The sequence below is a fragment of the Camarhynchus parvulus genome, chromosome 6, assembly GCF_901933205.1.
Source record: "Camarhynchus parvulus chromosome 6, STF_HiC, whole genome shotgun sequence".
Lineage (NCBI taxonomy): Eukaryota > Metazoa > Chordata > Aves > Passeriformes > Thraupidae > Camarhynchus > Camarhynchus parvulus.
In genome coordinates, this window is record NC_044576.1 from 32,422,022 (window position 1) to 32,444,475 (window position 22,454).

Sequence of the window (22,454 nt, forward strand, 5' to 3'; positions counted from 1 at the left end):
ACACTGCAATTTTCAATGCTCTCCCATGCTTAGGTACCACACTACCAAGTTTTCGCTTGTTTCATTAAGGTCCCGGTTATCCAGGAAAGTCAAACAAGCCTGGAGAAAGGGAGGTACGGGGGGACCTTCTGGCTCAGCCGTGTATGGCCTCAAACTGTGCCAAGGGAGATCTAGATTGGAGATTCGGGAAAATTTATTCATGGAAAGGGTGGCCAAGAATTGGAGGGGGCTGCCAAGGGCGGTGCTTAAGGAACGACTGGACGTGACACTCCGTACTTCGGTGTAATTGACAAAGTAGGGATCGCTCACAGATTAGCCATGTATTTTTCCGACCTCAGAGCCTCTCTGACCCCGCTGGGAGCACCACACCCGCCCCTCACGGAGCCACCGCCGCCTCCCGCCCCTCACGGCACCGCCCTCAGATCCCGCCCTTCCCGCGCCTTCTCGAAAAGTCTCGCGAGAGGCGGCGGTTCCCGCCCGGACGCCCCCGGGAAGCGGCTCCGCTCCCGCGGCCCCTTCCCGGCTCCATTCCCCTCCATTCCCAGTTCCATCCCCGCTCCATTCCCGGACCATTCCCCGCCCATGGAGGAGCCCTGCGGCGCGGGCGCCGCTGCCCCGCTGAGGGGAGACGCCGAGGAGCCCAAGCAGGTGAGCGGCGCTGGGGGCGGCCGTGCTGGGTGAGGTAGAGGGCTGACGGGGGGGTCGAGCGGTGCCTACAGACACATCCCCTAGTGGTGTTTGAATTGAAGCGGTGTTTTTGATCCTCTTTCCAGTTTGTCAGGGCCGGAGTGCTGTAGGGAACACGCTAATTATGATTGAGCGTTAATTGCGAGCAGTGTTGCTGTTGTTATGCCTAAGTGCATTGTATTTACGTAAGTGGTGTCCTGTGGAGCTGTTTTTCCCGCGACATGTGTTAGTTCAAAGCTCTTCTCACACGGCTGACAGCTGCGTGTTTGAAAAGAAATAGGCAAACGCGAAGCTTATTTAATTTATTATTATTTAATAAAAATAAGGTAGAAGCCTGTTTAGCTTTAATGTTGGTGTTAAGGAACACTTGGTGTTAATAACCACCTAGTTTCACAAACCTCAGTGGGAGGAGTGGTGTTCCTTTTAACCTTTCTGACGAACTGTGTGTTGTGTGGGCTGCTGACCTTAGTGGCACTTTATTCTCGTACCCCCGTGTGCCCAGGTGGGCAAGAAGGCCACTGTCACCTGCTTGGATCAGCCACAGTGTGGCCACAGGACCAGGACAGGGGTTGCCCCCCTGTGTGTCCCACTGCTGAGGTCCAGCCTTACATTCTGGGCTTGGTTCTGGGGCTTTATGTCAGGAAAGGCACTGAGGGGCTGGAGTGTGTGCAGGGAAGGGAATGGAGCTGGGAAGGGGCTGGAGAATCCCTGAGGGAGCCGGGAAGGGGCTGCAGAATCCCTGAGGAGCTGGGAAGGGGCTGGAGAATCCCTGAGGAGCTGGGAAGGGAATGGAGAATCCCTGAGGGAGCTGGGAAGGGAATGGAGAATCCCTGAGGAGCTGGGCAGGGGCTGGAGAATCCCTGAGGAGCTGGGAAGGGAATGGAGAATCCCTGAGGGAGCTGGGAAGGGGCTCACCTGGAGCAAAGGAGGCTCAGGGGCCCTTGTGGCTCTGCACAGCTCCTGCCAGGAGGGCACAGCCGGGGGGGGGGTCGGGCTCTGCTCCAGGGAACAGGGACAGGAGCAGAGGGAACGGCCTCAGGCTGGGCCAGAGGAGCCTCACGTTGGACACCAGGAAGAATTCCTTCATGGAAATGATTGTCAAGCGTTGGAACAGGCTGTCTGAGTCCCCATCCCTGAAGGTGTCCAAGCAAAGACTGGATGCCTTGCTCAGTGCTCTGGTCTGGGTGACAGTGTGGTGATCCATCACAGATTGGACTTGATAATCTTGGAGGTCTTTCCCAACCGAAATGATTCTGTGATAATTCCTAAGTGAAGCTTATGCTTGACATGAATTGGAATTGAGATAACTGGAAAACTGTATGTGCTGGGGAAAGGTGACTATAGGACTGGATTTTGCTCACTTAGCCTTAAAAATAACTTATCACAGTTTTAATAGTTTTAATTGCCAACACTTAAGTAGAAGGCTAATTTCTCTCTGGAAACCAGGGCTCGGTGCTGTTCCTTGGAGGCAATGAGGTGAAGAGCTGTGCTGTGGTGAAATACTCCTCAGCCCCTCCTCAGGCAGCCTTTGCCCGTCTGCAGGAGAAAACAGACCTGAAGCTGCCTCCTGCCAACTGGTTACGGGAAAGTGCCAAGCTTGGACCTGCAGGGACAACCATTCTGGGCAACAGCAAAAAAAGTAAACCCTTCTCAAGGTAAATAACAGCAGCCCCTATTTTTTTCCAGGCCTTTAAGAATAATTCTGATTGTGAATGTGGATCCTGTATCATTTAAAGTAGAAAGTAGAGGTTTTACCATAGCAACTCCATATTGCTTTGTCTTAACCATTCTCCCTCTACTTTTTCATCTTGAGTTGTTGCCTCTATGGTCTGATCTTGTCTCATTAATAAATGATTGATGATGTTGATTATTTACATAACATACAGAGATGGTTTTGTTTATTTGTTCACGTGCATGTTGACACCTTGCCTCAGACAGTCAAACTGACTTTTTGTTCCTCCCTGGTTGGCCCAGATCAAACTGAACTGGTTCAGCCAGCCCTTCTGCCTTTGATAACAGGTGAAATAGAACATGTGGTTGGTTCCCCTTGGAAACAAATTTATAGCTCTTCTGGATCTTTACAAACTGGACCTGACTAATACAAATGAAATTTCGTATTTATATCAGGATTTCATATTTCTGTCACACCATAGGTGAAATGAGGGTCACACCCAAAAAGCAGTGTTACCTTTCAGTGTAGATGTTTGCTGAATTGTTGAATGAGTTGAGTTGAGAGTGTTCATAAACAGGAGGCTCAAATCCTGTGCTGAACAAGCAAATTCACACCAAGTCAGTCAGTCAGTGAAATCTAACAGTTTGTTCAAGGTCTGTGTTTATATCCTCATTATCTCTTTCAGGAGCTGTACTTTTCAGGGCAGAGTAACATATTTTTCAGGGCTTTATGAATTTTTCATGTTTATTTTAGATACTCTGATTGTCAAATAGAGGCTGGCAGTTCAATCTCTTTCTCTAGTGTCAGTATTAAAAAGCTGATAACAAAAGTATAACTTGCACATCATGTATGTTTTGGATTTTAGTGGTACCTGGATTTGTTTTAAAGAATGATCTGTACATTCAAATATTCCAGCTTAAGTACCTTGTAATTTCCTTAACGAGGGTGGAAGAAGAGACAATGTGTCTGTTACAACATGTAGGGCAGTTCTGGAAAATGTGAATAAGAGGTAAAATTCAATTACAGCTACTAAAATTAAAGTATTTAATATGCTTAATGCTTTACAGAGAAACTCCTTGAAGAACTCTTCTTATTTTCAGTGTTAGAAGGAATCCTTAATTTTCCTCTGATTTTGCTTGATTTTCACAAAACTTTAAGTGTTACAGAATGTCCTGGAATTAGATCTAAGCACTTTCAAAGATATATTTGAAAAACTTGAAGAATATGAAGATGAAGTTACTTTGTTAATTTTAGGTCTCATTACCCTAGGGGATGTTTAGCTGGGTAATTTTTTTTTTTTATGAAGCCATTCAAACATGTAATAGATATAAAAGCCAGGTCTGTAATGTCACACTGGAACTGTCTTAACTTGTAATGTTTTTTTTAATAGCTTTGGGATGGCCTATGACTTCATTGACTCAGTTGGAAATGATGTGGATGTTGTATCTGATTCAGAGGTATGGACACATCCTAAATTCTCTCATTCAAATACTTACATTGCATAAACTTTTATATTAAGATACTGTGATGGCTTCTGGCATCTTTGTGTCCTTTGGGAAAAAGGAATGATCCCTTAATGAATCACAGATCGCCAAGTAAGGGAGTTGTGATCACTGAATAAGAAATGTAGAGAGAAAAGTCATATTTCTTCTGGAGTTCTACAGATAATCTGCAGCTAAAGTGTGCAGTTTAGTGAATCAGTCTTGCAAGGTAGTTGTCTTGTGTCTTTGAAATCAGTTATTTTGATGCAAACTGTTACTCTCAAGATGTTGTTTTTTCCTATTCTTATCTAGAAGAGAGAGCTCCCCTCCAACTTCTTCTTTCATTTGATTTTTGTCAGTTTGTCAGCTCTTTTGGTGCTGGTAATATCTATAGAATTCAGATGAGGCTGCTCAGAAGAGGAAACATGCTCATGTTAATATTTGTCAGATTTGTATTCAGATTTAGATCTCTGTCTGGATTGCTTTGGACACCTGGCAAAGAATTGGCATTCGTGCTGTGAAAATAAAGGTTTACAAACCAAATCATGCCCTTGGATATTTTTGTCATTTTTGTTGGTACCTGGTCATGGTGATCCAATCAGACAACGTGTTTAAGCCATGTGTGTTCTTCCTACTGGTGATTTGGGCTCTTTATCATTGTCATTTGTGTTCTCTGCCCTCAGCAAATGCATTTTCTTGTGGGATGGCTTTCAAATCCCTGCCACTGTCAGGTTTAATTTGACCATGTGGGTTGGGGTGGCATTAATTTTCTTCCCAGTGGCTGGTAAGGGCCTGCTTTGGGATTGTCCTGAGCACAGGTTGATAATACAGAGATGTTTTTCCTGTTGCTGAGCAGGGCTTACATAGAGCCAAGACTTTTCCTGCTTCCCATCCAGCTCTGCTTGCAGGGGGTTGGGAGTGCATGGAAAACTGGGAAGGGACACAGCCAGGACAGGGGACCCTGACTGACCAAAGGGGGCTGGGGGAAGAAGAAGGAAGGAAGGGGGGATGTTTGGAGTGGTGGAGTTAAGGCTTGGAGTTTCCCCAAGTCACTGTGACACATGATGGAGCCCTAGTTTCCTGACAGTTGTCTTCCCATGCAGCATAATTATATTAAATACTCTCTCTTTTCACTTTCCTTCTGCAAGAACATCAAAAAACTCCTGAAGATCCCTTACAGCAAGTCCCACGTGAGCATGGCAGTGCACAGGATTGGGAGGACACTCCTGCTGGATGAATTGGATATCCAGGAACTCTTCATGAGATCATCTCAAGTGAGCCATCTCGTTTTTAATAACTGTGGCACGTGGGCAAAATGCATTATTTCAGGAATAGAGTAGCAAGAAAATGTCTGGAAAGCCCTAAGAATCATATGTGGGTGCCAAGGGTGTTCTGTTCTCCACCAGTTTACCCACAAACACTGATGTCCTGTGTTCATGGCATTGTAGGGTTAATATTCTATGTCTCACTTCTGTGTAATTACTTCAGTATTACTATAGCATTTGATTGATTTTATAAGCAATATGTATTTCTTCCTATGTAGCCTCTTATCTATCTGATTTTCTAATTAAGTCAAATTATCAGTAAGAACATAACTTTCCTAGCAGCTGTATTCTCAATAAATGACCAGTTCAGGACTTCAGCTCTGAAGTTATTTTCTTGGTTTCTTCTTGTGGAGGAGTATTTCTAAGTTTATAAGGCACTTGGTTTACTTTGCAGATGCTTCTTCACATTATTTTTATCTTTCTTCTGTTGCTTAGACAGGGGACTGGACATGGCTGAAAGAGTTTTATCAAAGGCTGATTGATCAGAAATGGCAAAGAAAAAAGAAGAGTAAAGAACATTGGTACCAGAAGGCAATACTTTCTAAGTTTTTATATTACAGGTAACCTTTTGTCTTTTTGTCTGCATGAAACTTGAATTCTGCACCACTTCTGCTTGGTTTTTGGTCTTGGAGTAAATGTTAAAATTCCATTATGGTCTGATTTATTTACTGCTTTTTCCTCAAACGAGGGAATTGAGGGGTGAGGTCAGGAAATAACATGAAATGTTTTCACAGAATTTGAAGTATTTTACTTTAAAATTGAAATACTAAAGGATAAAATAAACAGCATGACATAATTAACTGCATATCAGCCAAGTCATTTGTTGGCAAGGGTGCATCAAACATAACAACTCTAAAAATGGATCTGTTTGCATCTTGTCAACTGAACTTGTAAATGTTTCCTTGTCAGCATTAATGGAGATGGAGCTGCTCAGCCTGTTCCTTCCACTTCCAAGCAGCACCAGGAGGGTCCTGTTGCAGGTGAGAGTGATGAAGCAGGAAGGGCCTCCTGGCCAGCTCCTTTTGAAATGCCTTCCTCGCTCTCTGAAGATCCAGGTGCCTCTAACCAGGTTGGTGTGAAGAATGTTTTACATGGCACCACAGATGGGGAAAGGTTCTCAGAAGTGCTGCTGCAGCTCCCTTTGCTGAAAGAGCTGAGCTAAGGCATGAGGAGAACTTGGCAGGAGGTGCAGTTCCAGATTTGCCAGTGATTCAGAGCTCCAAAATTCAGATATTTGTTCTGTCACTGTAATGCGAAATTGCTATTTATCCCAGCATCTTTGAGAAACAAATCCTTTGGCTAAGAGTATTCATCAGTGCCTTTACCTAAGAGTAGGAAAATGCTCAAAATCAGAAGATGTGTTTGGAAGCTTAAAGTTCTGGTCTTTCTTTTTTTAATCTACCATTAAATCCATTTTCTGGTGGCCCTGAATTTGTTAGGGGAAGAGGAAAGTGAAAATTTCTGAAAAGGGAAAACAGTTAAGCAGTACTTAAAAATACTTGCCATGAGATTACACAAGTGAAAGGGGAGATGTTTACAGCAATTATGCAACAAGCTATGATTAGTATCAGGCCCTAATTCAGGGTTTCTATTCTGGCTAAACTTATTTATGAAAACTGTTCATTCCTGTGGTTTTTGCGAGTAATATAAAACAGAACTGATTAAATTTTGGAGAGGTTGAAAGGTCTGCTGTCTTCAGTCTGCATTCATATAATAATGATGCTACAGTTGTGCTTGCACAATGTTACCAACTGATCTGCCAAATTTAGGGGGTGTCTAACCTACATTGGCCATAAAATTGTAACTGCATGTGTTGTGTGAAGTGGAGAAATGCTTCAGTGCTTGAAAGCTTTTAGAAAAAGGATTCCTTCTCTCTTCCACTCTCTTGAGGAACCATTGCCCCATTCAGACTGTTTATGATAAAGAAGCTGTTGTGCATTTGCACAGTGCCAGTTTCTTTAGTTCATAAATAAACCAGCAGGATAGAAGTTTTGCTTCTGGACACTGATAATGTTGTGTTGACCCTGGGTTAATAAGGAGCTCTTGTAAATACTTCCTGGTTTCTTCCCAGAGCCTCTGAGAATATTACAAAACACAACATTTTGGCACTAACTGTAGAAAAGAAGTATTCTAGTCACTGCCTAGAGGCCTTTTGCAGTTTTATGCAGATTTATTTAAAGATGTTGGAGATAAAAGTTTTTCCCTTACGTGCTTTTGTTGTTCATATCTTTTTAAATGGCCGACTTGACCTCAGCAGCAGAATCACTCCTTATCCTTGTGCTCTCCACAGGGAAATGTGCCTCTTGAACCCTCATATCTAGTGGGGCACGTGGCCTCAGCCCCCAGAGAACAAAACCTGTCTCCTTTGTTCAATGATGGGGAGAACAGTCAGGTATGCTTTATGTGAAAGCTGAACCCCCAGGTTAAACCAGCACCTCCAAACCAGGCCTGAACTGGAGCCAAGGCCAAACCTCAGTCCCTGTAGCAGTAGCTTTTGTGGCATCTGCAATTTTAAGTTCCTGTGAACGCGCCGAGTTTGTCATGTGCTGGCTTTTATTTGCTGCTTTGGCTTCTTGCTGTCTCATAATTCCACAGAATGTCATGGAGAACAAGTGTTATGCCACTGATTTACTGGCCAATTCTGTTTTCTCTTAACGAAGGGACTTAAAAATGACTTTGTTCGTAATATCTTGTGGACCTTTGAAGATATCCACATGTTGGTGGGATCAAATATGCCAATATTTGGAGGTGGGAGGTACCCTGCTGTGAGCCTGCGTCTCAGGTGAGCTTAGAAGTTCATAGATATTATTTATACCAGCCTTGACTGATTTGTTACTCTGCTTCCTAGTTAGCTATCTGCACTTTTTTTCTCTTTTTATAAAAGAGAGCAATAATACTTCTCTTCCTGGGAGTCTGAATTTTAGTAGCTGCTTGTTGGTCATAAGCAGTTAAAATGTTACTGAGCAGTGAGACAGAACTATTCCAGTCCCAATTTAATGTCAATCCCTTCATTACCACTCATCCTGTCCCTACCTTTACATAGGCAAAGAATGAGCAAAAACTCTAAGCTGATTTGGTGTATTTGTCATCTTTTAAAGACACATTTAAGAATTAACAGTACCTTGCTCTGCAAGGAATTCTGGAAGGCCTGAGAGTAGGTTTGTGCTATAATTAGTTGCAGCTAAAAATGCTATTCCTTTAGAACTTCTGAGGTACTTATTATCTTGGTAATAGTGTGATATCTGAAGCCTGTTTAAATGTGGGCAAAAACTGCATACTGCTGATGGAATGTGAGCATATTCCATTGGAGAGATCAGCACATCTGTTTCGTTATAACTCATTAATACAGCAATTCAGAAATCATTGTTTTAGTGTCCATCCACTCTCAGGGGACTTAAACCTAGATTCCATTAGTGAACATCCCTAATATTTCCTGAATATGTTCCTAATTTCCTAATGTTTCCTGAAGGATAAACAAAGGTTTAAATAACACTAGAAATATTTTATTTTAGGGATAACAACAAGCCAATAAATGTGCTAACAGGGATTGACTATTGGTTGGACAACTTAATATGCAACGTACCAGAGCTTGTGATGTGCTTTCATGTCAATGGAATTGTTCAGGTAAGTCTGGCTCTTGGCATTATGCCTTAAAATAATAATTAATTCTTCATCTTCTAAAATTGCCTCAGTTATCACAGATCCTTCACAGTGTTCTGAGCAAAGATGACAAAAATACTGTGGTGCAGAATGAGAAGCATCTTAGACAGCTTGCAGCAATCATCTAAAAATAGTGTATTCTTTCTTCCCCTCCCTTTCATGCATGCAAGATTCTTTCTTCCCCTGGTGTTTGAGTGAAGGCAAAAATAAAAAATATAACTGCAGAAATCAGTTTCTTACATCTTGAAATCTGCAGTGTTCCCTTGCCAAGACAGATGCAAGCTTCTGAATGTTTCTGCTGTTTTACTGTGGACCAGCTGTGTTTCTGTTCCACCTGGTAGCCTGGAGTTCTTTCCTAGGCTGACTAGGTTTGGTTGAAGTAGCAGATATTGTACCTTCTCCCCCTTATTTTTCCTCATCTTTTGTTCTCCATTTGCCATGTTTGTGACAGAAATGGATCCTTCTTAAAGCTTTGTTTGAGTAGTATAGTTAAGATGTGCTTGCTTAAAGTAAATCATAGAAATTAATTCAATTTATCATAATAGCAGCCTTTCTTTCAGCTGCTGATGGAGATACTGATATATTAATTTTGGTGTCACAAACCCCTCCAACCTAAGCTCAAGTCTTAATTTCTGTTCTTTGCAGAAATATGAAATGATCAAGACTGAAGATATTCCCAATTTGGAAAACTCCAATTTTTCTACCAAAGTGATAAAAGATATTGCTCAAAATATCTTATCTTTTCTGAAATCAAATTGCACCAAAGAAGGACACACCTATTGGCTGTTTAAAGGTAAGGAGGTTTAGATCAGTTTGAAAAGATTTGATAGTAATGTGATGTTGATTAATGAAAAATTTTCCTTTTCAGCAAGTGGGAGTGACATAGTAAAGCTCTATGACCTCACCACGCTTTGTGAAGAGACTGAAGACAAATACCAAAACCCTTTTACAATGCCAGTGGCAATTCTGCTGTACAAGTGAGTTTTTATCATTTTTATTGCAGTACTTCATTCTTGGTGCAGTTCTAGTCAGAACACAGACCAAAAATCATGATCAAATGACAATCATACACAAACTCACTAAATCTTAATCCCACTAGATCAAAACAGACTTCTTCCTTTTCACCATTTCTCCATGTAAACTTCTTTACTGATAAAGTCTTGTAGACTCATCATACAGTTTGGAAGATCAATAGCTGTAGAATATTGTTTAAAACTTCTTTATTTTTCTAGCACAACCAAATTATCCAGGGACTTCACTGTTTTGTTCAACTTTCTCTTTAGAGTTGCTTGCAATATGATGTTGAAGAAAAACCAGAACAAGAAACACTATGGCACAATCAGAACATTGCTCCTGAATTGTCTGAAGTTGTTGGACAATGGCAGACATCCTCAAGTGAGAATTCAAAGTTTTCTTGCACTTTTGTGTAAATATGCTGTAATCATAATAAACCTGGTAATAAATAGTGTGCTACTTCTTCCTCTCAAAGGAGAGAATTTAAATTTATAAACAAACTTAAAAATTGATTTTATTTTTAAAGAATCCCCATGCTATTTTTTAAAATTAGTATTTTTTGCTGCCCCTCATTACAGCACAAGTCTTCTGTCTGTCCTGCTCTAAAAAGGAACTTCTCATTACATGCAGTCTGTTGTTCTTGCTGCCAGAGAGCCCTCTGGGAGCAGATCCTGGATAAAAAATGTAAAACGTGAATATATGAACATTTTTACTCTGAAAGTGGCTGAAAACTGGGTCAGGCCAACCAGAGAAGTTGTAGTCTTTATATTTTCAGATACTCAAAGTCCAGCTGGACACAGTTCTGAGCAACCTGCCTTGATATGTGGGTTGGGCTAGAGAGTCTCTAAATGATTTAAGCTGTTTTCAACTGAAAATGAATCCCAAAAATGTGATGTGAAAAATCTGAGTCATATTTAGAAGGGAGAGGAGACATGGGACAAGAGGAGACATGGCACACATTAAACTAATAAGAATGTGGATTCCTTCTAGAGTTGTGAAAGGTTTTCAAACTCCCAGTGGAATCTCTTCAGCTAATTTTTTTTTGCTTGCGTAAGACCCTTGTGTTGTCTCCTGTGATCTGCAAGCTGTCAGAACAGGCAGTACTTGTTCTCTACCAATTGGTTTTTAGTCTCTTCTAAACTTGATCAGCTTGGATCCTTTTCCCTTCCAGGGAATTTGCTCAGGCTCTATTTACAGGTTATCAAACACCTCTTTGCATGTCCTCTGTCCTCCTTATTCTAAGATCATTGATATTCTTGCCTCTCAAAAGAAAAATTGAACTTGAGAATGAATAATATTTTTCTCTTCTTTGCAAAGATCATTGCTTCAGCAAACTACATGTTATCAGAGCTTTTTCAGCTGGATGAACCTAAAAAAGAAGACAGTGCAGACTTCCCTATAAATGGCAATTCTGATGAAAGTTACAGTGAGGAAGAGGAAGAGATGCCAGACAGTGATGAAAATGGTTCCTACAGCAACAGTTCTGATCCCCCAGATGACAATAAAGCAGTGGCAATCATCAAATCTGTTGGGGAGTTGTCAGTACCAGAAAAGTACAAGTCTGTGCATCGAATACGTGTAAGTGGCACTGGGGGGTATTTAAGGGATTTCCTGGATGATTCAGTTCATGGGTAGTGAAATTCAGTTCCTTGGTAGTTTTGCCTTCAGGTTAACTGAAGTGGGCAAAGAAACGGTTCATGAACTGCTCATAAAATCTGAGGTGTTTGAATTTTATGGTAAAAGCTTCATGTAGATTTTTTTTCCCTTTCCATATTGCACTTTGTTTTGATGTTACCTCTCATTTGCATCTTCTGGCCAGTCATTTTGTATTTCCTGGGTTGACCATTTCTTCTGTTCCCTCCCTGGTGCCCCACTGAAGCCCAGCTGTGCATTCCCTGTCTGCCACGGCACCGAGGAGCGCTGCAGGCTGGTGCTCAACCACGTCCTGGAGGTGAGTTCACTGCCAGCTTCCTGAGGATGCTTCACCTCCCACCCAATCCTTCATCTACTGTTTGCTAAATATTGCTCTCAAGGTGAATGAAAGGATTTCTCCCTTTTGCAGGGTTTGAAGTCTGTTGACAGCAGTGTTAAAAAAGAAGGTGACCTTCCTGCAGCTGACCCCAGCACTCCAATCCCGTTGAAATATGAGGATGAATCCACCAGTGGTGGTCCCGAGTCTCTGGAAAAACAGATGGCCTTATTTCTAGACAAAAGTAAGTTGTATTGTTGTGCAAATAAGACCTTTCCAGTGCCAACACAAACTGCTGCTACTTTATTTTGATTGTCAAAACAGTGTGCTTAAATCTCTAATTACAGCATTGCCTAAGGAAAAGTGCACTGAAAATTGGAGAACAGTCTGTTCCTTTTTAAATATGAAAAGAGGAGCTCATTTGAGTTATTTGCATAGCAAAGAATCTTTCATTAGTCAACACATGATTTTACTGGACCCTACTTAGATGTGGCTTTCAGATGACTTCCATAAAGGCTTGGTATTTTGAGGTTTGGTATGTGCAGCACCTTAAGTTTTGTGGGTTGATTTAAAAATAGCCTTAATTTCTTTATGTGTGTGTGGCCTGGATGTTTTCTGGAAGAATTTCTCCCTTCTGGCAGGTTTTGTTCCTACATTAGGTACTTGAATTGCATATAAAATGTTAACTAGGTTTTTGGTTTTTTTCCTGTACCTCTACAGTTGTGAAAAGAAGCAGCAAATAAGAGATGTTTTGTTTGCTTAAATGCTCAAACTCCTGAAGTTTCAGAATACAGTCTCTGTTTTATTTTGTTCTGGAGTGACATAAAAAGTTCCAGGAAAGACTTTTTGTTTGAAAGTAGTGGAGTTCTCTGCAGGGCAAGGAGCCCTGTAAGCATAGCCCAGAAAAAAAATTAGCTTGCCTACTTTGGCAGTTCTTTATTCCTTTCTCCTCCTTTCTGCCTTTGAAAAACCTCTGAATAAGAAGCCAGTTCAATTTTTGGTTATTCACACTCACACAGATTCCTGGATCTGTGTTGAGTCCATCCCTGAAGCAGCAGCAGCAGAGCTACTTGCTCATTTCTGTTTCCCAGTTCCTGGGTTTGTTTTCTGTGATGTGAATGATGTGTTTTCTCTGCCACATGTACGTATTTACATACATATGGAAAGGATAAGTGCTGTAAATCCTGGGATTTCTAACTTCAAGAGAACTACCTGTGAACAGTGGATGGATACAGGGTATGTGACCTGTTCTTTCTGACTCCATAACCACTGCAGAATCAAAGAAAAGCTTCATAACTTTATGCAGAGGATATCCTTAAGTAAGTGTGAGAAAGTGCTTGGTTTTCCTTGTGGGAAGGACCAGGTTATCCAGGTTCTTGTGTGCTGGAGGCTAAACCCACACATAGAAGCTTTCTCACTGAGACTGTTCATACAGAAACTGAGCATTTATCTTAAGGATGTGGTAGAGGACATGACAAATTCTGCCTGTGACTTTCTTGTGGTTTTTTCTATTGCTCCCTGAGGGAGTAGTGTTGGCCTCTGCTCCTGTGTTCCACAAGCTGTCTGAGGTCAGAGAGGTCACCTGCCCTGTCACTGTCCCACTGCATTCCAGCATGCTGCTGCCAGGTGCAGTGCATGGAGCAGTGCCACATGTTGGGTGTGTTTTGCAGATGAGCTGGCAGAGCTCTGCCTGTGCAGGCCTGTAATCAGGCAGTTCCCATCCTGCCTGTGCTGATGGAGTCGTGTCCAGCCTCTGGGATATGTCAGAGGGGAGGGTCACTGATGGGGTTCTGTTCCTCTCACAGTGGGCTCCTTCCAGAAGGGGAAGCATTCCAGTCAGTCAGGAATGATTCCTGGATCGTGGCAATATAAAATGAAACTCCAGCTCATCCTGAAATCATCAAGAGCTTACTATGTCCTGTCTGATGCTGCTATGATCCTGCAGAAGTACGGGCGAGCGCTGCGCTACATCAAGCTGGCCTTGCAGTGCCATGGTAAGTTCCTTGAGTGATTTGTCACCTGTGCCAGTGCCTGGAGAGACCTGCCACCACATCAGACACTGCTGTGCATGGTTTTCCCTGTGGTGTGCAGCGACAAGTGTGACAAGCTCGTGTTTAACTGGACTCAGTGTCCCGCTCAGTATTCAGGGCAGAAGTCTCTGAAGTGAGGATAACTTTTGTCACTGATCGATAGAAAGATGATCCCATTTTGACAGGTTGGGAACTTGAGGGCATATTGGAGCTCCAGAGCAGTTGAATTTGGGAGAGTCTGTCTGGTGCCAAGGCCAAGACAGTGTTCTGTGCTCCAAGTGATGCTGTTGCAAGCTGGTGTTTATTCCCTCATGGTTCCCATGTTATTTAAATATATCTTCGAGAAATACTAAACCTCTTCAGCAGAGGAATTGGATGCTAAAATAGAATACATCTTGAAGTATTACTGAGGAAAAGGAAAAAAGTAAAATCAGGCTGTTTAGACTAATACTGCCATAATGAGTGTAACCAACTGGGAAATGCCAGTAGCTTAGTACCAAAGTGCTATTTCCCTGCCATAAGGGAAGGCTCCTGTCTTAGGGCAGGAGGAGGTTTATAAAGAAACCCACTTGATCTTAGCACAAAGCATCAATAGACCTCTCAGTAATTCACAGGACTCTGCAGCTTTCAGTCTTTTATAGTCTTTTATAAACTCTACCTTTTGGAAATTAACTTTTCAGGCTGTATTTCCCTTGAGTCAATCTGCAAAAGTCAGTTTTCCCTTGGTCAAATCTGAGGTTAGCATTTGTAATTACCAGAGTGACTGCTCATCTTGGACAGCATAGGGGCTCTTTTTAAACCATCAGCTGTGTAGAGCAACTGTGACTTTAAAATAGGTTATTTCTTCTGAGGATAACACATTGTCACACTTATTCTCTGTCTGCAGACAGGTAACATAAAACCCAATTATCTTGTCAGTCTGTGTCAAGCCTTTTGATGTGTGATTCTTCTCTTTCCCCCTCCCTTATCCATGTTGTTTTTTTCCCCACCAGATACCTACTGCTGTCTGTGTGGCAGCATGCTGCCCGAGGTGCTGGTGTTCCTGTGTCAGTGCTTAACCCTTTGTGGAGATATCCAGTTAATGCTGGCTCAGAATGCAAACAACAGAGCAGCTTACCTTGAAGAATATAATTACCAGACTAAAGAAGATCAGGAGATATTACACAGCCTTCACAGAGAATCCAGGTGCCAAGGTATGATCCTGACTGACACAGGAGAAGTGCCAGACTTTGGATACGTGATAGACATAAATAATTCCACTGGGTTTCCCCAAAACCATGCACTAGGAGAGCCTGTGGCAGAGGGGTTATTGCACTTCACTTCTGCTTTCTTCAGAGAAGGCTCATCCTGCCTGTCATACAGAAGGGGCTTGTCAAGGTATTGTATGACATGGCCTGAAGCTGTGAAACAACTAGAGGCAGTAACTGCTTCAGTGATAAACAGAATCCACCTGACATGAGTCTTGTTCTTTCCCTGGGCATTTTCCCCTAGACTTAAATTAGAGAAATACTGTTTGACTCAAAGACTTTGCATTTTGTTTTCCAGCGTTTGCCTGGGCTACAGATTTATCCACAGATTTGGAATACCAGCTTTCTGTCAGCTGTAAATGCTATGAAGCAGCTTATGAAATCCTACTCTTCAGTAACTTAAAAAGCCAAAACCCAGAGCAGCACATCCAGGTGCTCAAGAGGATGGGCAATATCAGGAATGAGATTGGAGTGTTCTACATGAACCAGGCAGCTGCAGTGCAGACTGAGAGAGTGGGCAAGTATCCTTCTTCCATTCCTGACCATTTCATGGAGCTACAGCAGTGATCAAGTTCACTAATTGTATGAAAAATCTATTTCTGATTGTAAAGAGGGCATTTAAGTGACTTTGTAGTTTTTTGATGTCCACTGTGATTATTTGTTGACAGTAGGTCACTGTGGCCTGTAAACTGTAGTTAATTGAGCCTAAACTGAATAATGGAATGTACAGTTTGTAGAAATTCCTTTAAAATGTGTAGAATGATCTCAAAAAGCCATCAGGGAAAACTTCAAACTCTGAGGAATTTGAGTCTCTAAGCCTTGTGCTTCACCCTAGTGAGTAAAAACGTCTCGACGACAGAGCAGCAGCTCTGGAAGAAAAGTTTCTCCTGCTTTGAAGAAGGAATTCAGAATTTTGAGTCCATTGATGATGCCACCAATGCTGCCCTTCTGCTGTGCAACACGGGGAGGCTGATGAGGATCTGTGCCCAGGCCCACTGTGCAGCTGAAGGGGACTTCAAGAGGGAGTTTTCCCCAGAAGAGGCCCTTTATTACAATAAGGTAACCCCAGACCCCAAAATTCCACCTACTGTGAGGTATTTGTGAATACTTTGGTAAATATGTTTAAATCTGGGTGGAATAATCTGGGATGGCTGTCCTGCCTCCATACTACCCTAATCCTTCCTGTGGGGCTTTAGTGGTGTTGAACACAAATGCAGTGCCACACACAAGGGAGAAGAACTGCATGGTCAGAATTAAAGTGATCATCAAATGGGAAATACTGAAGAAGGCTCAAGGAGATATTTTGAGTAAAGGGAAGTTGAATTGTAGTTGTTAGAAATGCAGGCAGTAACTGTGTGCATGATTTTGTCATTTGTAGGCTATTGACTACTACCTGAAGGCACTGAGGTCTCTGGGGAAGAGGGATGTGCATCCAGCTGTTTGGGATTCTGTGAACTGGGAGCTGTCTACAACCTATTTCACCATGGCAACTCTGCAGCAGGATTATGCTCCCTTATCCAGAAAGGCTCAGGAGCAGGTAACAGAGGGCATTCATTGTGTCTGAAAAAATGCATTGTTGGCATCCTGGAAAACTGAACAGGGAGCAAAGTTGGTACTGGAATTGTAGAATCATACAATGGTTTGGGTTGGAAAAGACCTTAAAACCCATCTTGTTCCACCCCTGCTGTGGACAGGGACACCTTCCACTATCCCAGGCTGCTCCAAGCCCCATCCAGCCTGACCTTGGATGCTCCCTGGGATCCAGGAGCAGCCACAGCTGCTCTGGGCACCTGTGCCAGGGCCTGCCCACCCTCACAGGGAACAATTCCTTCCCAATATCCCATCTAAGTCTTCTTCCTTCAGCTTAAGGCTGGTTCCCCTTTGTCCTACACTACATTCCCTCTTCAGGGATTTTTATTTTCCTTACATTTGCATTTATTTGTGTTGTAGATAGAGAAGGAAGTCAGTGAAGCCATGATGAAGTCCTTGAAGTACTGTGATATTGATACAGTGTCTGAACGACAGCCCCTGTGCCAGTACCGAGCTGCCACCATCCACCACAGGCTGGCTTCCATGTACCACAGCTGCCTCAGGAACCAGGTATTGCTCCAGGCTCTTTGATTTTCTAAATTCCATCCTTAACATGCTCACTATGTGTGGAGCTGATATTTATCCTTCTACCTGTAGCTGGGATATATTTATTTCAATTACTTAACCAAAGAAACGAGTGCTGTTTCCCAACCCTTTCCAAGTAAAGCCTTGCAGTGGCTCTCATGACCATCCAGAGGGGGATTTACTGTGTGCCCTGCTGTGAGTGCAGGTTGGTGATGAGCACCTGAGGAAGCAGCACCGTGTCCTGGCTGATCTCCACTACAGCAAAGCCGTGCGGCTCTTCCAGCTCCTCAAGGATGCCCCCTGCGAGTTGCTGCGTGTGCAGCTGGAGAGAGTGGCCTTTGCAGAGTTCCAGATGGCCAGTAAGTGCAGCTCTGCCTTTAAACAGCTTTCCAAACCACCACTGCCTACTTAGTTTCATTTTTAGATAACTAAATTTATATGAGAGCAGGAGCAGTCTGCTGCTCAGAATAGAATTTTCCTCAAGAGAGGAGACAAGGCACTTTTATCTTGCTGCTTTTCAGCTGACTAGGGCAGTAAGGGCTTTCTTCCTAACTCTTGAAGTCTTTGGATGGAAGAAAAATACACTCTGTAACATCAGCCTTTTGTACTTCATTTTTTTAGGTCAGAACAGCAGTGCTGGGAAATTAAAGACACTGTCTGGGGCCCTTGATATAATGACCAAAACCAAGGGTGCATTTCAGCTCATCAGGAAGGAGCTTGTGGCAGAAACTGAACAGGTAAAGGAACTTCAAGTGGTGTGTTCCTGCTCCCTTTTGGCTCGTGCCTTCACAAATGAAGGGGCATTTGGCAATTAAAATATTCCATGGTTACTTTTCCATAGAGCCAGTGGCTTAAAGAATGTGGACAGAGTTAGATGTATTGCAGTTCTCCCTTAACCTGGAAGTGGATAAAAAAAAAATTCCTCTAGAAATGATCCAGAGATGGATTCAAACATATTTCTGTACAGAAAAACCTATTTCTGTACAGATGTGGACTGCCTGACTCTGCAAATGAACTTCTTTTTGTTCAACTCTGCCATCCCTTAAGTCTTCTCTAAGAACATCAGAATCTGTGTATAATAAAAAAAAGCTCTCTCTCTCTGGTATATTTAAATATTAAAACGTGCAGGGCTGTCTGTAGCCAGTGTGAATTATGTTCCTGATGCCTCAGACAAGAATTCCTTGCAGGATGTGCTGATGTGTGTGTCCCTTGCTGGCAGTTTGGGTAACACATGTAAAAGTCAGCTCACCTGCAAGAGGGTTTTTTAAACCATTCCCCGTGTATTTAAGAGGTGAAATTCAGTGAAATAGTTTTGGGTTATTTGTCTCCTGTAGATCAGCAAGGATAGAAGTCCTGCTGAGAGCGTGTCAGTGAACGATTCCTCTGCAGGCCTTAACAAAGAGGAAGTCTTGAAACTGCTCGGGATTTTTGAGTCCAGGATGTCTTTCCTTCTCCTCCAATCCATTAAATTGTTAACTTCAAGCAAAAAGAAGATTGGGTGAGTTGAAATTTGGTGTCCTTTATCCTGAGTGTAGTGAGATTGGTGTGTGACTGAGCAGAGTTCCTGGGGGAGCAGCTGCTGGGTGCTGCTGGTCTCTTGATGCATCTTGCTGATAAAATGTCAGTGGAGTTTGGCAAGCAGAACACCTGAGCAGAAACTCAGGCACATCAGTAATGCTGCAAGGAGAGGGATGGATATGGGGACATGTGCACTGGTGTCAGAGAATTTACTAACTCCTAATGGAGTCTTCTGTCCTGCTGCTGGCATTCAGGACAAACCTGAGTTCTTTTTGTGCTGACTTTGAAGAGATGTTGAGATTTGGTGTGGCAGCAAATTCCTTCCCCCACTCCTTCTGCTGCTTTGATCTGAATGTGTGTGGTGCTCCTTTTGGGACCCAGAAAATACCTTTTACTCCCCCTGCAGCAAGTGTGTGACTGCAGGAGCTGCTCCTAATGTTACATAAAGTGAAGTTCTGAAAATGTGGCATTAGTTTTAGAGGATTCTTTTAGGCTTGGAAGTTGGGTTAATAGTTTTGGGGATTGAAGCCCTGCTGATGGAAGAGCTGTTTTGCTAAAAGTAAACTGTGAAATGAGTTCATTGAGCCCAGGAAGTTGTCTGCTGATAGTGGGAGACTGGTAAATAAAAAAACATGAGAAGAGAACACAGCCTGGGTGTGTTTTTAGCTGTTTTTCAGGCAATGTTAGGAGCTTTCACCTCTTAAAAAAGAGCTTCCACAAGGTGGCAATCTGAATATGTGAAACACAGAGGATTTTTACAGGATAATTCATATGTTACCAAGCAGATGTCACAGCTAACTGAGTAAATGGGTTTAGTTCTGTTGTCTCATAACAGGAGCAACTCCTCATTTGTTGTTTTGGAGGGTTTTTGCCCCACATTTACCTTGGCATCATTGTGAGGTTTTGCACTGAAGATTCCACACAGGGAACTTGTTACAGTTTGAATGCTGTGCAAGGGGAACTCTTAAAATCTCCTCAGCTCCTTGAAACTTTGAGGCCAAGCTTGAAACTACCTTTGATTTAACCTTTCTTGTACCTTCTGTACATCCTGTGTGCATTTCCTCCCTTCTGCTCTGGAGAGGGGAAGTTCTGCCCTCTGCTTTAGTAATGGGGTGAAAAGGGGGGAAATTGGAGTTCAAATGCTGCTTCAGGGTCTTGGGTGCACTTTGGCAAAAACCAGGAAACGTGCAGTAAAATTAGTGTTTGATAGCCAAACTTGCAGCCTGGCAGCCAAAATGGATGAAATCAGTTGTACCCTCCCAAAGTGGAATCATGAGCAGAACAGAACTTGGCTGTGCAAATTGGAGGGGAAAAGTAATTGAAAGTAATTCTTTGTTCTGGGAATACTTGTAACTTATCCCAGAAATACTTTGCATTTCAGTGGCTTTTTATTGACTACCTGTTCTGTTTAATAAATGAACCTGATTCCTGCCAAGTGTGTTATGAATTTAATTTGCTTCAACATTTCTCAGTCATTCCTGAAGCACTTGCAATTAACCTGACTGCTGCTTGTACATTTTATAGTCTGTTATATTTTATGTTCCTGCATGCAGTATAAACAGAATGCTCTGACTTCAGTGCAGGGAATGGTGGGGGCAGAGGATGTCCCCAGTTATCCAGCTGGGATACTCAGTATCCAGTATCCCAGTATACAGTTGGTCTCAGAGTCTCTAGCTGCTCACAGTGACCCTGAGATGTGTTAGAAAGTCTATTTTCCCAGCCTGGTGTTCGAAGAAGGAGTCAGAGCTCTTCAGTTCTCAGTCTCAAGGTTGTTTATTGTTCCATATCTATAAAATTCTTTCTCTGGCCTGCCGAGGTCCGAGACAGGGCATTCAGCAGGACAGACAGAGGCACTCTGCCTGCCCCAGGGCAGTGTTATGTCTTTATACTAAAAACTATGTGTACAATATTTACAATTACTTCCCAATACCTATCACCTATGTTAGACAGTGAGCTTCTACTCTAAACCAATCTAAAAGTGCCAACATCACAGCAGAAGATGGAGGCCGAGAACAAGAAGGAGGAAGGCTGGACACGCCCCCTGATCCCTCCATCTTGCCCCCTGAACCCCCATTCTAAAACCCCAAAAATCTATTTTTCACCCTGTGATAATTTCACTATCATTCTACTTAAACTGTCGTGGCTTGCAGATCTTCATGTAAGGTTGGTAACTTGCTCCACGGGTCATAATCAAAGGCACAGGCACCTTGGGCTCTGTGCCAGGGTCTCTGAGCCCCCTGGCAGGGGTCCTGGCAATCCAGGACAGCCGGAGGGATGTCCTGAATTCCGACAAGTTGGGATTCTCACCAACATTATTGAATAATGCTGTTGATAACGTGCAGAAGGCAGAGCTGTGGTCAGTTACAAGCTGGGATTCTGTGCTCTCTTTGCAGGGGCAGCAGTGAGGAGGAAGCAGCTCTGAGGACCAACAAGCAGGTTTATTCCCTGCTGCTCCGTGCCACTGCCAACAAGGGGCTGTCGCTGCTGGAGCGCAGCGAGCTCCTGCTGAGCCTGCTGGAGCAGCTGGAAGGCAGCCCTGGCCTGCAGTGAGGGCTGCCCTGCAGGGCTGCAGCACCAGTGCCTTGCTGGGAGCACTGGGGTGTTCCCATGGAGTGTTTGTTCACTGAGGGTGAGCTCTCACCCCTGTTGTTCCCTTGGAACTTGGGAAAGCACAGGGATTCCTTTTTAGCCCCACAAAGCTCTCCTTGTTCGGCTCGCGGCGTTTCTTTGTTTGAAATGCCAGCTTGGGGTTCTGGAGATAAAAATGGAACTTCTGCAATGTGGGGAAATTCCTGGTTTTTCTCTTGGCAGTGAAATCTGTGTTTTGCATAAAGATGTAACCTCACAGCTGTAACTTCACAGCTGCTCTGGTTTGGTATTTATTGAAATGTGTTTTGTAAGCAAGGCTGCACTGGAGCACTTCCACTGCTAAAGGCAGCCCAAGCTGTACCAGGAGATTTCTGGATGCACTTCTTAATCCCAGGGAGGATCCTGCACAAAAACCTGTGCCTTTCTAGCTTTGATGTGACTCTTGCAATTTATCAGCCATCTCTGGGATTTTGTTTTGGAAAGTGAATGGTTTCAGCTATGTTGGAATTGATCAAGAATAGTATTATCTTTTTTCAAACTTGAAACTGTGAATAAATGAGAGGATATTTTTAAATAAAAATTTATTTATTAAATATAAACACATCAGTCTGCCTTATTTTTCTTGGTTGTGACCCTCCTCAGAGCAGCAAACTGCTCAACAGAATCAAAACTATTTGAAAGACAAATTTTTAATTTTTTTGAAAAAAATCTGTAAGCTCCAATCAAGCACTGAGTGGGGTCTTACCTCAGCATGTGAGGACTCTGGGTTTTTTGCTAATATGTATTATTTGAAGATAAAATTATCCAGAACATAACATCTGATGTCCTGCTATTCTTCTACAAATAGATGTGGTTCTTTATTGCATAATAACAGTGTAAACCACTTTTCAGAAAGGTGGAAATGCCTTTTCCATGTATTCATATGGAATTAGACGAGCTTTTTAAGGTCCCTTCCAACCCAAACCATCCTGGGATTCTGTGATTTTCCAGCAGTTTTTACCCTCCGAGATTCTGTTTCATCCTGAGACAGGAAAATGTTTCATAGGCCAAACCCCTGTCCTGCTGTGCCCAGTGTGACTGATGACCCCACACTCTGGAATTACTCATTACAGGAATTACAGGAACAGAACTTGGCTTCCCTCTTGTT

General features: G+C 42.9%; 1 protein-coding gene across 3 annotated transcripts; it reads left to right on the plus strand.

Annotated features, from left to right (window-relative positions):
- The first annotated feature begins 463 nt into the window (after nt 1–463).
- EDRF1 (erythroid differentiation regulatory factor 1) lies at nt 464–21,864 on the plus strand. 3 transcript variants are annotated; one of them, XM_030951648.1, is made up of 25 exons: nt 464–648; nt 2,230–2,342; nt 3,750–3,816; nt 4,989–5,114; nt 5,601–5,725; nt 6,075–6,234; nt 7,456–7,557; nt 7,826–7,947; nt 8,678–8,789; nt 9,471–9,618; nt 9,694–9,802; nt 10,109–10,220; nt 11,157–11,417; nt 11,719–11,790; nt 11,902–12,052; nt 13,614–13,802; nt 14,831–15,031; nt 15,384–15,602; nt 15,921–16,144; nt 16,464–16,622; nt 17,036–17,185; nt 17,406–17,559; nt 17,822–17,937; nt 18,535–18,698; nt 21,112–21,864. In XM_030951648.1, exons 1-25 carry the CDS (start codon nt 583–585, stop codon nt 21,266–21,268), a joined length of 3,579 nt encoding a protein of 1,192 aa, XP_030807508.1. In that variant the 5' UTR covers nt 464–582; the 3' UTR covers nt 21,269–21,864. The 3 variants fall into 3 exon arrangements, with proteins under 3 accessions (XP_030807508.1, XP_030807509.1, XP_030807507.1); XM_030951647.1 differs by having other exon boundaries at nt 583–648; nt 2,134–2,342; XM_030951649.1 differs by lacking the exon at nt 7,456–7,557 and having other exon boundaries at nt 2,134–2,342.
- The last annotated feature ends 590 nt before the right edge of the window (nt 21,865–22,454 follow it).

Coding starts and splice junctions, on each gene's coding strand:
- EDRF1 (XM_030951647.1), top strand. CDS start 583: ATGGAGGAGCCCTGCGGCGCGGGCGCCGCTGCCCCGCTGAGGGGAGAC. Junction 5,726..6,074: donor TCTAAGTTTTTATATTACAG/GTAACCTTTTGT, acceptor TTTCCTTGTCAG/CATTAATGGAGATGGAGCTG. Junction 15,032..15,383: donor CAGAGAATCCAGGTGCCAAG/GTATGATCCTGA, acceptor TTTGTTTTCCAG/CGTTTGCCTGGGCTACAGAT.